Below are 15,475 nucleotides of genomic sequence, written 5' to 3' on the forward strand. Positions count from 1 at the left end.
TGCTCTTCCCTCTACCCGAGATCCCAGGACAGAGCAGATCACTCACCTGCCCAGATCTGGATGCTGGGTTACAGGCTTTCTGTGTACTCTGCAAACTCCAGAGTACTTCTGAAGATGGGCTACACCAGAGCTCAGGTGAGGAGGCAAGTCAAACCAGCTCCAAACTTAGTCAAGTCCCTTGGTCATGGCCCCGTGGCTCTTTCTGTCTGCGACCACTGAAGGTAAGGAGCCTTCTTGCTGGCCTGCCTGGCATACCCTCTGGCTGGTGTCGGAGAATCCCTTGCTCCTCCTTCTTGTGTGTTGACTCTAAAAGGTGTGCATGGACCTGCTTCTCTTGAATAGGGCTCTGGACAGGAACGTCAGTCCTGAACCAGGGTCCGCACTGAAACATCATTGAAAATAAGGCTGTGATGAGAGCTTAAAACACAGGGAGGCAAATGTCTGAGTTTCCATTAGTTTCATTTGCTAGGTGTCTGGGAGACAGGGAGCGTGTTTTGTAAGACACTTCAAAATAAAAAGACTGGAGGAATCTAACCTCTGGGGCTGGATGCTGGATGGGCTAATGTTAGTTCCAATTTGCACAATGTCTGGTCTGGACCACGCACTGCACTGGGTGTGCCCAACCCTGTCTCTTCTGCTCCAGGGAGCTGGCTCAAGCCTCTGCATAGACTCTGCAGTGACCCTAACCAGGGTGAGAGGCCACTGTTCTGTGAGGACCTCCTGTGTGGGGGCCCCAGAACTGGGTGCCTTCCTCCTGTGGCCTCTCCCACCTACACCAGAAGCATGTCTGCTGATGGGAAATGGTGAGGCCACAGCATGCCTCCAAGGCTGAGGATCAGGCGGGCTTTGTGGAGAGAGAGCCTCTTAGAGGTTCGATGCACTGACATCTTATAGGCTGATCGTAGGCTCTGTCAAGACAGTGTGTGCGGGGGTGCTGGCGGTGCTGGGAGTGGTCAGAAGGGACTTTGCAGCTAACATGCAAAGTCCTCCCACCAGGGCTGGCTGTGGATGGAGCATCTTGGCAACAGCAGGCCCCTCAGCTGGTCCAAAGCCTACCTGGCCATAGGGTATCTCTTCCTCGAACCCTGAAACTCTCCTTAACACTCAGCGAAGCCGACTTCCTTCCCTGGGCACTGGCCTCCAGAGCTGCCATCCTCTGTGGAACATCTCAAATGATAGTGGAACTTCAGTGAAAGAAATGAGTCATTTCTGTATCCGCCACTGAGCTCAAAGCTGAGTATTGATGGCTTCTGTTCATACACAAGCCAAAATTTCAGGCTGTGTGTGTGTCTCTGAGTGTGTGTTCATGTGCGTGTTTATGTGTGTATAAGCATGTTTGTGTAAATATGAGTGTGAGCCTGTGTGTATGTATGATGTGTACATGTGTGCATGTATGTGTGAACATGTGTGTGTTGTGTGCGTGTGTTCACGTGTGTGCATGAGTGTGAGCATGTGTGAAAGTGAGCATGCATATGTGTGTGCATGTGTGAGCATGTATGGGTGCATGTGTGTATGAGTGTGTGTGTGCATGTCTGTGTGGTCTGTGTATGTGTGAGTATGCATGTGTGTGCATGTGTATGTGAGCATGTGAGTGTGTATGAGTGGGAGTGTGTGTCATGTGTATGAACATGTGTGCATGTGTGTGCATGTGTATGAATATGTGCATGTGTGTATGTATGAGAATGTGTGACTGTGTGGTCTGAGTATGCATGTGTGTGCATGTGTATATGAGCATATGTGTGTGTGCATGTTAGTGTGTATGAGTGTGGGAGTGTGTGTGCATGTGTGAGTGTGAATGTATATGTGTGCATGATTGTATATATGTGTGACCGTGTGTGTGTGTGAGAGAGAATGTGTGCATGTGTGTGTGTACATGTGAGTGTGCTCATGCATATGTGCGCTCATGCTTTGGAAGCTGCCCTGGAATCCCCGAATCCTCTTTCTGAGGGGTGTTCACTTTTCCCAGGGCTGGACTTTCTGCTCCAAAGAAGATGCTGCCTACCACAGAGCAGATCTGGTTTCCCCCACCCTGGAGTGGCCCAGGGTCCACGGCTAGGGAGCCACGTTTCCCCGCCACAATGCAGCATTCTGGTCCCTTCCTGTCTGCGGGGCCGTGTTCTCTGAATGCAGGTCAGATGGAGCAGGTGGACGGGGCCTGCCTTCCACCTGTAACCCATTTCGTAATCATTACATTCAGTTCAGCAGTGTGTATCATAGCATTTCTCTTTGCCACAGGAGTGAATGTGCAGGCTTGGTCTTCACCAAGGTGTGTGGTAACACCATGAAAGGGGCCAGTGAGCAGATGTTGCCCATCTGTGCCCCCACCAGTCATGCCACACACAAAGTGCCCACTCTGGGATTCTTGGGGTACGGTAGGCTAGGAGCCACAGACCTTTCCTAAAGGGCAAGATGTACGTATTTTAGGTTTACAGGTCTTGAAGTGTCCGTGTGAAACGTGCATTGAAATCATGGCTCTGAAGTCTACTGTTGGGTGGTTCATGATCTTGCAAACATAAGGTGAGGGATCTGTGCCCTCTTGACCCTAACGGAGCCCCCAGGGTGCCCAAGCCTTTGGAAAGCCTTTCAACTCAGAAGGTGAATCTCGCTGCCAGTGAATTCATTTCCCAGGCTCTCCACCCACCTCGTCCTCACCACAGTCCCAGTGCCTCTGCTGAGAATCCCAGGTTCGAAAGGGGCGGTGCTGAGATTTGGCCAAAAAGATGGCCCTGAGAATGGAAGATGGATTCGTGCCTTGTTAGGTTTGCAGCCAGGCGGCAGGGGCCTTTCTAGCCAAGACTTGTCCCCTGGGCTCTCTCTGACTCCTCTCTGTAGCACTCTGTGTTCCCAAGTTCAGAGCAGTCTGCAAATACAGAGAAACCCATGGGTGACACTGGTAGCCAGTCCTGGGTTCAGGGGTCGTGAGTACAACTTCAGGTCCCTCCTGGAGACCACAGCCAGACAGATTTTTATGGAGATCTCCAAGTCTCTCTAGACCGTGATGCCACGGCCATCGGCCATGCCAGTGCAGAGAACACCCAAATCTGTATGAATCAGGGTTCTCTAGAGGGCAGAACTAATAGGATTGATATATATTTAAAGGAGAGTTTATTAAGGATAATTGACTCACACGATCACAAGATGAGGTCCCACCATTCCTACAAGAGGCCATCTGCAAGCTGAGGAGCAAGGAAGCCAGTCTGAGTCTCAAGGCTGAAGAACTTGGAGTCTGAAGTTTGAGGGTATGAAGCATCCAGCTAGGGAGAAAGAGACCAGAAGACTAAACCAGTCCAGTCTTCTCACATTCTTCTGCCTGCTTCGATTCCAGCTGTGCTGGCAGCTGAGTAGACTGTGCCCACCCAGATTGAGGGTGGGTCTGCCTCTCCCAGTCCACTCAAGCAAATGCTCATCTCCTTTGGTGGCACCCACAGACATCAGAACGACACTGCACACCCTTCAATCCCATCGAGTTGACAGTATTAACCATCACAAGTCCACCCCTTGTCAACTTGGACACATACACATCTCCCGAAATTATACATAATCTTCAAATACAGACAATAACAAGGTCTTTTATTTCTTTTTCTTGCCTGATCACTCTGGCTAGAACTTCCAATACTATATTGAATAGGAGTGGTGAGAGAGGGCATCCTTGTCTAGTGCCAGATTTCAAAGGGAATGCCTCCAGTTTTTGCCCATTCGGTATGATATTGATCATAGTTTTGTCATAAATCACTTTTGTTATTTTGTGGTATGTTCCATAGATACGTAGTTTATTGGGTAGACAGGACAAAGAAAATGTGGCACATATACACCATGGAATACTACACAGCCATAAAAAATGATGAGTTCATGTCCTTTGTAGGGACATGGATGAATCTGGAAACCATCATTCTCAGCAAACTGACACAAGAACAGAAAATCAAACACTGAATGTTCTCACTCATAGGTGGGTGTTGAACAATGAGAACACGTGGACACAGGGAGGGGAGCATCACACACTGGGGTCAGTTTTGTGAGGGGGTTGGGGGAGGGACAGGAGGGGGTGAGGAGGGTGGGGAGGGATAATGTGGGGCGAAAGGCCAGATATAGATGATGGGGAGATGGAGGCAGCAAACCACTTTGCCACATATGTAGCAACCCTGCGTGATCTGCACATGTACCCCAGAACCTAAAGTACAACAAAAAAGAAAGACAATAGCAAGGTCACCTAACAGAATGCAGCTGTCCTTTATACAACCCTCCGAAAGGCTGTGCAGTACAGCAGTGAGGGCTGAAGCTTGGAGCACGCCTATTGAATCCCATGCCTGCCATGTCTCAGCTGTGTGTGCCCCATAGGGTTAACTTTGCCTAGAGAAATACCCTCAACTCCTAAGCCGGTGGAATGTTAGTGTCCAAGAGTGTCTTTCTTTGTCTGGGGGCTTTGGGCCTGGCCAGAGAGTACAACAGTATGACTTATGGTGGGAACCTTGAGCCGTGGGGTATTGTGGCATTAGTTAGCTTGACCTTCAGAGGGGCTGGAGACCGCGGTCAGCCATGCCGAGGGGCAGCCCGAGCTATGTGGTAGAGCCCAGCATGAGTTCTGGGCATCAAGGCCCGAGAGAGCCTCCCTGTTTGGCGATTTTCATGCGTATTGTCACACAGCATTGCTGGGATGAGACAGTGCTGTCCACATTTCTCCACTGCAAGGGGACATCTGGAAGCTCGTTCCTGGTCTCCCCTGACCTCTGTGCTCTGCCTCTCTTCCCGGTGCTCCTCCTTCCGTGTGATAAACTATAACCGAGAATGTAATGGCTTTCTGAGCTCTGTGAGTCTCCCTGGTGAATTACAAAGCCTGAGGGGGATTGTGGGGACCCCAATGGCACTGCACAACCTTGGGAAAATCCATTAACCTCCTTCTGGACTTGGGAACGTATCTATGCCCACCTCGTGGTGCTGTCACGAGCTGTGAATGCACTAAGTCACTTGGCATGACACTTGGCACGCTCTACCAAGAAACTTGGGGTGACTCCGTGTAATTGATTGACTCTGCAGTGACTCCTAGACATCAGTCCCGACCTCTCTCCCCGCCCAGGTTTATTGAAGAAAGCTCTGGAGGGAGAAGGGTGTTCAGAGGAAACAGCCAGGGCTGGGCTTACATTTCACCCTGTGAGGCACACTGGGGGTGACCCTTCAACCCGAGGCTTCAGCTGCAGTGACATCTGTCCTTGGGCTGGCCTTGTGCCTCGGAGGACATCTACCAGCATCTCGGACCCCTGCCCACTAGATGTAGGTTGTGACATCTAGTCTCTTCTCCCACAGTTGTGACAACCAAAGGTGTCTGCAGACATTCCAGATGTCCCCAGTTGAGGATCACTGCTCTGCCTGCCTAGACCCTTCAGGGTGATTCCCTGGGGCCTGCCCTTCACTGTGAGGCTGTGACCAAGCTGAGTGTGTGAGATGCCAGCACAGCATTTCCGTAGGGGGAGTTCCGTTTCTGTAGCATGTGATCCTGTCCCAAGCTGGAAGGACTTCGGATGACAGGAGACTTTCTCTCCATGTAGTGTTGGCCTGAAGCACTTCCCTGAGCCTGGCCGTCACCCCTGTGATAGTGAATTTTATGCATCAGCTTGACTGAGCTGAGGAATGCCCAGATAGCTGGTAAATGGCTTCTGGGTGTGTCTGTGAAGGTGTTTCTGAAAGAGATCGGCACGTGAATTAGTGGACTGCGTACAGAAGATCCCCATTCAGCCATGTGGATGGGCAGCATCCAATCTGTTGAGGGCCCAGATAGAACCAAAAAGACAAGAGGCAAATTCTCTCCTCTCCCTCTCCTTCCCTCCTCTCCCTCTCCCTCTCCTTCCCTCCTCTCCCTCTCCCTCTCCTTCCCTCCTCTCCCTCTCCCTCTCCTTCCCTCCTCTCCCTCTCCCTCTCCCTCTCTATCCCTCCTCTCCCTCTCCTTCTCTATTTCTCCTCTCCCTCTCTATCCCTCCTCTCCCTCTCCCTCTCTATCCCTCCTCTCCCTCTCCCTCTCTATCCCTCCTCTCCCTCTCCCTCTCTATCCCTCCTCTCCCTCTCCCTCTCCCTCTCTATCCCTCCTCTCTCTCTCTATCCCTCCCCTCCCTCTCCCTCTCTATCCCTCCTCTCCCTCTCCCTCTCCTTCCCTCCTCTCCTTCTCCCTCTCCTTCCCTCCTCTCCCACTTCCTCTCTATCCCTCCTCTCCCTCTCTCTCTATGCCTCCTCTCCCTCTCTCTCTCCTTCCCTCCTCTCCCTCTCTATCCCTCCTCTCCCTCTCCCTCTCTATCCCTCCTCTCCCTCTCCCTTTCCCTCTCTATCCCTCCTCTCCCTCTCCCTCTCTATCCCTCTTCCTCCCTCTCTCCCCATGTCTCTCCCTGCCTTTCTCCCTCTTCCTCCCCACTTGCCCTTTCTCCCCTTCCCTCCCCCCTCCTACTTTCTTCCTCTCCCCCACCTCCCTTTCCCTCTCCTTCTTCTCTCCCTGTTCCCCTCCTTCCACCTCCCTCTCTCCCGCTTTCTCCCTCTCCTTCTCCCCACACCTTCCAAAAAGATGGAATAATAAGGAACCCTTGTGGGTTTTCCATATTTCAGCCTGCTTCCTACAAATGTTATTGGGACCACATGTCAAAAGGCCCAGTCTTTGTCCAACTCTCATGACCATAGGGTCTGCAGTTTATTCTCAGAGAGAGAGAGATCAATCTGAGTTGGGACATCTCAGATGATGCCCTTGGACTTGGACTTCCGAGCCCCCAGTTCTTGGGCCTCTAGACTGTGGTACTCACACCAATGTCGCTGCCTACTGACCTGAACGGCCTCTGGGGTTGGGATATCTAACTGGAGCTGGCACGTCTGTCTCCTCCTGCCTTTGGCCTTGGACTGAATGACACCACCAAGTTTCCTGGTTCTCCAGCTTGCCGGCAGAAGATCGTGGGATTTCTTGGCCTTCATAATCACATGAGCCAATCGCATCACAAACCTCTTCTCATAATCTCTCCATATTTTATGCGTTTCGTTTCTCTAGAGAACGCTGACAAATACAACCGCCCCTTGGAAGACTCTGCGAGTTCACTCAGGACTCAGCGCTTTCCTTTCTGCCCCTGCCATCAAAGCTGGTGGCCTTGTTCTTCTGTGAGCTTCCCAGTTTTAGAAGACGCATGCTTTTTCTTAGCAGTCGGTTCCCAGGAGGTCAGCAACGGACTCAGATGGAGCCTAAACGCTGGGGTTCCTCCAGCTCCAGCAAGTCAAGCTGCCTCTCATCTGTCCACTGTGAGGCACTGTGAGTTTCTCCATAGTCAGGCCAGCGTGTCCCGAGATGCTTTTTCAAGGGCTGCAGCGAAGCTGACATTTTGCAGGTCTCAGTGGGGAAGGAATGGCTGTTTTTGGGGATGGAATTGGCACTTTGGGTCCCAGTGTCACCTGTCATCTGTCAAATGTACCCTTGCACAACAGACCTCTTTGTGTCCAGTGACCACGGTTCTTTGTTCACATAATTCAGACACTCTGGACTGCTGCGTTGTAAAATCAGCTATGACATGCACAGCAATGTCATCTGTTTTCCTTGGCCAATTCCAGGACCATCACTCCTGTCCTCATCCAAGTGTGCCAGTCACATGTGCCCCACATCCTAGAAAGAAAGCCCCTGGTGGGTTTGTTTTTGCCATGGACAGTGGCCCGTGTTTGATTCAGCTTCCTTTAATAAGACCTTGTTCAGACCCAGAGATGGATTAGAAACTTCCACATCAATCTTCAGGGCCTGGTCTTATTATAAACCACCACAAATATAACCATGAAAGCCCTATTGATTGATGCAGGGCTCGGTAATCCATCTGTCCCCATCCATTATTCTGGGGATAATTTTTCATTATCTGGATGGCAGCTGATTCCTCGAGCATTAGTATACAGTGGCAATTACCAGAAGCAGAAAAAGCCCCCAAATTAGCAGGAACAAGAACACCTGTCAGGAAGGAGAAGTAAGAATTCCCACACAGCGTGCTTCCACGCTCCGGGACCAGGTCTGAATTGCAAAGAGTTTGAAGATGGGATGCAGTGTTGACCTTGGAAGTGGAGAGGGAAAAGTTTGCTTGTTTCTTGAGGGCATAGAGTGTGTTCTGCCTGTAGGTGACATCATTGTCAGTCCAGTCATAGCCCCTGGACAGCTGACGTGGAAGCCGTTCCAGGACTGCTCAGGGGCTGCAGGCTTTATGAGACAGGTGTTCCTGCCCGAGGTAACTAATAGCCACCAGAGACTTGACCAGAGGGAATGTTATTTAAGGTGAGAGTATTGAATGAAGAAGGAGAAAAGAAAAAAGTTGAGGCCTTCTGAGAATGGTGCCATTTGCATAGTGTGGGAAAAGTCCTTTCTAGAGACCAATAACATATGGTCTCTCTCCACGCAGTGATTCCATAATCTGAACATTCTTGTCTTTGGCAAGATGCTGTTTCTTTTTAACGTGGAAAAGTTGAGATGGACGTGGCTGAAATATTTCTAAGGGGCATCGAAGGAATTTCCAAAAATCAAAAATCCTGTGTAATTGACTTCTCAAGGGAAACTCCATGTAAAGTAATCTACTATCAAGTGGCTTCATATGGATAAACCCAGCAAGATAAGGCCACCGCTTCTGGCTGCTAAGACCCAGCCATAAATTAGAGTCTGTGGGTCTCTCTGAAACCAACTTGGCAGTGACCAGTGAAGAGCTTGGCACACAGCAAAGCTTTGATGGCGGAGCGGGAAGGTTCTAGTCCTTCAAACTAAAAGATTGCAGTTTGAGTCCAAGCATTAACCCATCATCCAAAATAGGGACATGCTTTTATTTAATCTACAAGCAGAGCCACCTTGAGCTACTCACCTACATCACGAATCTGTAAACCGTGGTCCGTGGGCCAGACATGGCCACTGCCTGTTTTTTACATAAAGTTTTATTGGAAAACCGCCCCATTTGTCCCTCTGCATATTGCTTGTGGCTGCTTTTTTTGCTACTATGGAAGAGTTGAGTAGTTGGGACTGAGGCCATACTGCCTGTTAAGCCTAAAATATTTGCTATCTGGTCCTTTAAGAAAAGGTTTGTCTACCTGGGGTCCACAGGGAGGAAGCTACTCCTGGCTCTTGGGGAGAATAAATGATGGGACAGATGCTGTAAACACCACACAGATTCTCTCATGTTCTTTTGCTTTCTTCTAAGTGAGCAGCCTTCCAAAGACAGGAAGCAGTGAAGAACCCTTGGGAATTTTTCCTATTTCAGCCTGCTTCCTACAATATTATTGAGACCACACGTCAGAAGGCCCAGTCCTTGTCCAACCATCATGAGGGTCTGTAGTTTACTCTCATAGCTGTAACTTCCTATGCAGGAGCCCAGGAACCCATCAAAACCCACGCTCCAGGTTTTGAAGCACAGGGCTATTTACGTTGCAAGAAAAGCCTGTGCAGGGCCGGTCAACTGTTGATCTGGAACTTCTTCAACAACATAATGTGGCCACAGGTGTGTGGAATTTGGATTTAGATGTCTGGCTTTCCTGGGGACTCTAGAGCAGAGAATTGCCTTTGTCCAGGCTCTGCTGGCTGACTAAGGAAAAGTCATTTTCCTTCTTTAGTCTCAGGCACCCAGTTGGTCAGACAGATAAAAAGAAATGCAGGGTGAAGATGGTTAAATCAATCCCAGGGGTGAAGGCTTGGCTGGTGCCTGCATTGAGGGGTCCTGTAGAAAGCATAGCTGTTGTATTGTTAGTATGTGTCTGCCCAGACCCTCTTAGCTGATGATTAGCCCACAGTGCACCCGTCGCATTTTAATGTGGGAAGTCTAGGAAGAAAATTTATACAGAAGGCAGGAGAAGGGGCTCCAGGGGAAGGCCAGCATCAGAAGTAGATCATCACTCTTCCTTCTGTTACCTCGGTTTCTGATTTTTCACCTCTCAGTTATAAGTTTAATATTATATCATGCAGCTAAGATTACCATTATCATCAGCATCACCATCATCACCATCACCACCATCATCACTATTACCACCACCATCTTCACCATCTCCATCACCATCATCGCCATCACCATCACTATCACTGTCATTACTACCATCACCATCTTCACCATCACCATCATCACCACCATCACCATCATCATCACCATCATCACCACCATTGCCATTATCATCATATCACCGTCACCACTATCATCAACAGCATCACCACCATCACCATTACCATCATTATCATCACCATCATCACCGTCACCATCACTATCCCTATCATCATTATCACCATCATCATCACCATCACCACCATCATCATCATTATCATTACTGTCCTCACCACCATCACCATTATTATCATCATCACCGTCACCATCACTATCACTATCATCATTATCACCATCACTATTATCGTTACCGTCCTCACCACCATCACCATTATTATAACCATCACTGTCACCATCAGCAGCCTCCTTCTCCTCACAAGAAGCACAGACATAGGATGAACACATACACTTTGTGACAGCATGACTTTCTCTTGACTGGGTCAGGGGGGAGTGTGTGGGTAGAGAGCAAGAGAAGACTCAACAGGCACCCCACCCTCCACAGCTGTCCATCCTTTTCAGTCCTTCCTCTGCACACGAGGTCTGAGTTTGGTCTCGGGAAACTTGGCAGGTAGATGGAGATTACTAGGGCTGGTAGTCACTCCATTGTGGGTGGGATTAGGGGTGGTCCCTATGACATAACTTACCTTTCAACTCATTAGCAGACCAACTTGGCAGTCCCAGAGAAGGGACTTGCCCAGAGGTCTACAGCAGATGGCACAGATTGGGCACAGGTTTATGAGAGGTCATTGGCCAGAACTGCAGTGAATGCAGCATGTTTGTACAGGGGCACCAGAGCAGCTGTTCCCTGTGGGTGAGCAGTGTTAGCACTGCAGGCACACAGTAGGTGCACAACAAACAGCTCCTGAATCAATGGATGGGGGAGATCTACCACACATGTGTTTGCGCCACTGTTTGCCTGGTGCTGCTATTCTGTGGGTCCTGGAGGGAATCCCTTGTGACAAACAGCAGTCACCCCCAGAGAGGGGGAAACAGGAAGACAAAGTTTGTTTTCTGGCTGTGCCAATATTTAATCATTTATGAACAATTTCCCCCATGAGGATCATATCCAGCAGAGAGCTAACATCTGTGTAAGAGACTGTCCTTGGGAGGCCGCCAGAAAAAATGTGACACTGAAACCTGCCGTGCTGAAACACGCACATGCAGTATTCTCACGCCAGCAGCCCAAGAGCTTGCTCACGTATGAGAGGCAGGCCTCTGCAAAGCGGACACCAAGATGGAACCCCAGGCGAGACAGGACAGTTGGTTGCATCTCAGGCAGAAGGACTTGGGGGAGACAAGTAGAAGTGGGTGCTGCCACCTGTGGGCTTGGCGGACTGCCTTGATCTTCCAGCTTCTCAGGTGCTGACGGGGACCTTCCGGGTAGACCTGGTTGTCTGGTAATGTCAGCCAGGGGATGTCCCCAGCATCTGTGGGATATGACAGACGTGTAGTCAGGAAAGAAGGTGGTGTGGGGCGGGGACCAGAGGCAGGAGCTGTTGCAGGCCTGCCCTCCTCTCTCCCCAGTCCCCTGTCTATGGTTAGAAGCAAATGCCGCAGACGGTTTTGGGACAGAGGGAGGGGATGGGAGAGAGTCCCTGCCTTCTGCCGTCGTGCGTGTGGGTGTCAGCAGGCAGCTGTTGGCGGGAGCTCTACCTGCCCCACTTCTGAAGTGGCTGGTCCTTCTGTCCCTGTCCTGCCGATTCCAGTGCCCCCACCTCCCCATTCAGGGATTGGAGCCAGGGCAACAAGGTAGACCATGCCTTCTCTTCTGGGGCTGTGGGAGGCTTCACCGCTGGCCTGAAACTTCGTTCCTGGAACCTCATGAAACACCAACTTCTTAGCGAGGATTCTGGAAGGAGGAAGATGCCTCCCTATGATCCGAGTGCCCTGGGTCTGGAAGGGCGTCACCCCACGTGCTCCTCTTCCTATCTCCCCAGTACATCCTGGCCTATCCTGGCGCCTCCTGGGTCAGGCCAAACCCTGCTCCCACTCACAGGCCAGCAGCCTTGGCGCTCGCAGTTCCAGAATAGAAGAGCAGAACTGGGGAAGGGTGAGAAGGGAGAAAGGGGCCATGGGGAATATCTCAGCCAGAGCTGATCTGCTGCCGGGTAGAGGAGGCAAGTAAAGGGCCTGGTCGGTGTGAGAAAGAACACAGCCGTCTATGATCCAGGTCACAGTTTGGAGGCTAACAGGGTGGTGGAAGCAGAGCCCAGAGCTGAGCTCCCTCTTCCTAGAACTCAGGTGAAAACAGCCTCGTGCCCACGGGCTGCAGTGGGGGAGGAGCGAACTGAGCATCTGTCACGCTGCCCCAAGTTCCCTGCCGTGGATGGAACCTGGCATCCACAGCGGGGTTGGGGGGACACGCCTCCACCCCTCCCAGCGCCCCTCTCCTGAACCTGGTTTCACGGGCTCCCTCTTCCCTCTTTCCTTCTTTCCAGGTCTGGCTGTCCATCAGATCATCACCATCACCGTCTCCCTCATCATGGTCATAGCTGCTCTCATCACAACTCTTGTCTTAAAAAATTGGTAAGGCTCCTAGGGCCCTTCTGGCCCAGAAATGGGGACTTTAGGGGACCCTGGGTGGTGAACACAGAAAGGCCCCCACTTTCAAAGCCAGCCTGCTCTGCTGGCTTCTGCCCCAGGCAGCTCACCTGCCACAGCCTGCCCACCCCTCTCCCGGTTTCCCTGCTGGAGACCAGTGAGCCCAGCCTTCGGACAGAGTTTCTTGGGGTATGCATGGTCCCGGGTTCCAGATTCTTTCTCGGGACCCAGGTGTTCCTGGGGATGCTGTCCTCCCAGAGCAGTCCCTGTGTCTTGTCTCCTCTACCTTCCCTGAAAAGGTGGGGGCGGGCCCTTCTGCCAGTGGGATCGCACGTCCCTCACTGGGGCTCGGCAGCTGGTTGCTAAACCAGCTCTGTTTGTTTTCTCCGTTCTCTCAAAGCCAGTCTGTGCTGAACTAGGTTACCGCCTTCCTCCAGGCAGCCTGCCTTTGCCTACTTCTCCTGGAAATTGGCCTACTTTGAGGCTGGCCTTGCTGGGTGGACACACCTGATAAGCCCCCGCGAAATCGGGGGACTGCTGGGAGACCCTGCTGCTCAGAAGCGCCTTGGGGACCTCACCTGCCTGCAGCCACTCCTCCAGCAACTGCGCCTCCTCCTGGCATCCAGGCTTAAAACTCTGTCATAGAGTAACAGACCCAAATGGTCCCCTTGCTGCCTGTACACAGTCATACATACGAATCAGACAGGCTGATGGTGGAACCCTCATCGGGGCCTCAGATTCACAGGGAAACATGGGAGAGTGAGAGAGGAAAGACCAGGTCTGGGATCAGAGGAGGTGGGACCGCTTGGCAGGCCACGGGAGGGTGGGGGATAGCGCAGCCCCCCAACAGACCTTTCACTCGGCTAGCGAGGCCTCAGAGCTACCTCCTGACAGGGAGCGAACTGGAACCCCGGGCATTTTCTGGAGGTGATGAGAACAACACATGTAGCTCACAGTGGGGCTTCTTAGGCAGGGGCTGGCCAGAGAAGGGGCCTCGGACCCCCATTCCGTGTGGATGGTGGAAGGACAAATCCCACTGGCCACCTCGACAATGTCTCCCCAGAGACAGGGGACTTTGTAGCCTGTTCGGTGACAGGTTGATGCCAAGCCTTCATCTTGCTTTCCCTACACTCGAGCTTAGAGCGGACCTTCAAAGAGCACTTTGGGAGAGCAGCCCGGGAGGGTGGATAGCAAGGCCTGTGAACCTGACCTCCCTCTGAGGAAGACTTCGGGGCTGGGGCTGCCTCAGGGTTTGGCATTCACCTTCTGACCTTGGTTTATGATAGAAGGGGTTTCTGCTCCGGGAATCGAGATTCCTCCCATTGGGAAACCACAGCAGGGAATGACCGAGACTTAGAAGGAGATGGAGCATCCCCGGCCCTGGCCCTCCAGCAGCCCCTTCTTCCACACAGGCCCTGAACGTGAAGGGGAAGGGGCGGGAAAGGGAAATGGCCCCAATGAGGGGAGACGTCCTCGGCTCCCCATGCAGCAGCGAAGAGTCCTCCCAGCCGCTCCTCTTGTCCTTCCTGTGTTCTCATCATAGAAGCGGCATCCGAGGGCCCCTGATTCTTGCTTTGTCAAATCTCTGGACTGGCTGGGGTGGGAGTCCCCTGGTCATTCTAAGCAGCTTCTGGAAGCCCCTGTGGTTCAGAGGTTCTAGACCATAGCGGGCAAGGCATGCAGGACACTTCCCTCTGCAGACTTGATCCAGGGCGACAAGCCACTTGTCATTTCCAGCTTGTGCATGTGCCCTTGCAGGGGGAGGGGGGCTGAGGACAGGGGCTTTCTCACTCATCAGCTTTCCCCAAAGACAGGTCCATAGTCCATTCTGAGATGAAGGAACGGACCACCCCAACCTGTACCCAAAGGCTTCCACATGCATCAGGCCCCTCTCGAAGAAAGGACCCATCAAGGTTCTTAGCCGTGGAGGAGTTCATGGGGAAACTGAGTCAGCACCATGATCTGGATGATGCTCCTTAGTCAAGCAGTCCCTAGCTCGGAGATCACACAGCTCACCACTTACCCCTCATCTTCCCCACTGCAATAGCCACGTTTAAAGCTTAAATTTCATTTTTTTTTTTTTTTAAAAGAGTTGATTGCTTGATTGTAGTTGATCTTTCTGAAGAGGCTAGGAATTACCTTTTAATATGGAATGATGCGTAGCTCAGGCCTGCAAGTGAAAGGCCCACAGTGGAAGCTCTGGAGCTGTGTTGCTGGGTCTTAGACCTCTGTCCGTCTCCCCACCACAACCTCTTTCTCTTCCAGCTGTGCCCAAAGCGGGAACACTCGTAGGAACAGCCACCAGCGGAAGACCAACCAGCAGGAAGAGAGCTGCCAGAACCTGACAGACTTCACCTCGGCCCGGGTGCCCAGCAGCCTGGACATATTCACAGCCTATAACGAGACCCTGCAGTGTTCACACGAGTGCGTCCGGGCGTCCGTGCCCGTCTACACTGACGAGACACTGCACTCGACGACGGGGGAGTACAAATCCACATTTAATGGAAACCGGTAAGCTTGGCTCTGCTAGACCTTGCAGCCACGAAGCTCTTGGCAGTCCCGACCTCAAGGGTTGGTGTGGCCCAGCGGGGAGCTGCTGGTTGGTTTAGGTCTTACCCAAGACCACTTTGGGGGGCCCGGCCAAGGCGGACAGCTGATTTGGCAAAAAGAGAGAGGCAGGGTTGATAGCAAAGGCATTTATCTGCTCTCAGAGCACACAGTGGCTGGAATTTCCTTCCAGACCCCTAGACTTGGCAGTGTCGGGAAATGGATATTCTCCTGGCCCTCGCTCTGAGCTGCCATCCTTCACCCCGGAGAGTGCAAAGGCCAGCCCCGTGGTTATCCGCCTCCTAAATATCAACAGATCACAACTGCCC

The 15,475-nt window shown here is 51.8% G+C and overlaps 1 protein-coding gene across 5 annotated transcripts in view; it reads left to right on the top strand.

Annotated features, from left to right (window-relative positions):
* AJAP1 (adherens junctions associated protein 1) overlaps positions 1 to 15,475 on the top strand; it is a 144,168-nt gene that overhangs the window by 109,692 nt on the left and 19,001 nt on the right. For all 5 annotated transcript variants that reach the window (XM_054258734.2, XM_035307487.3, XM_054258735.2 and 2 more), the window contains exons 3-4: positions 12,497 to 12,584; positions 14,865 to 15,110. In XM_054258734.2, coding sequence (XP_054114709.2) covers positions 12,497 to 12,584; positions 14,865 to 15,110 — 334 coding nt within the window. The remainder of the gene's footprint in view (positions 1 to 12,496; positions 12,585 to 14,864; positions 15,111 to 15,475) is intronic.

This window comes from Callithrix jacchus, chromosome 7, assembly GCF_049354715.1.
Source record: "Callithrix jacchus isolate 240 chromosome 7, calJac240_pri, whole genome shotgun sequence".
Lineage (NCBI taxonomy): Eukaryota > Metazoa > Chordata > Mammalia > Primates > Cebidae > Callithrix > Callithrix jacchus.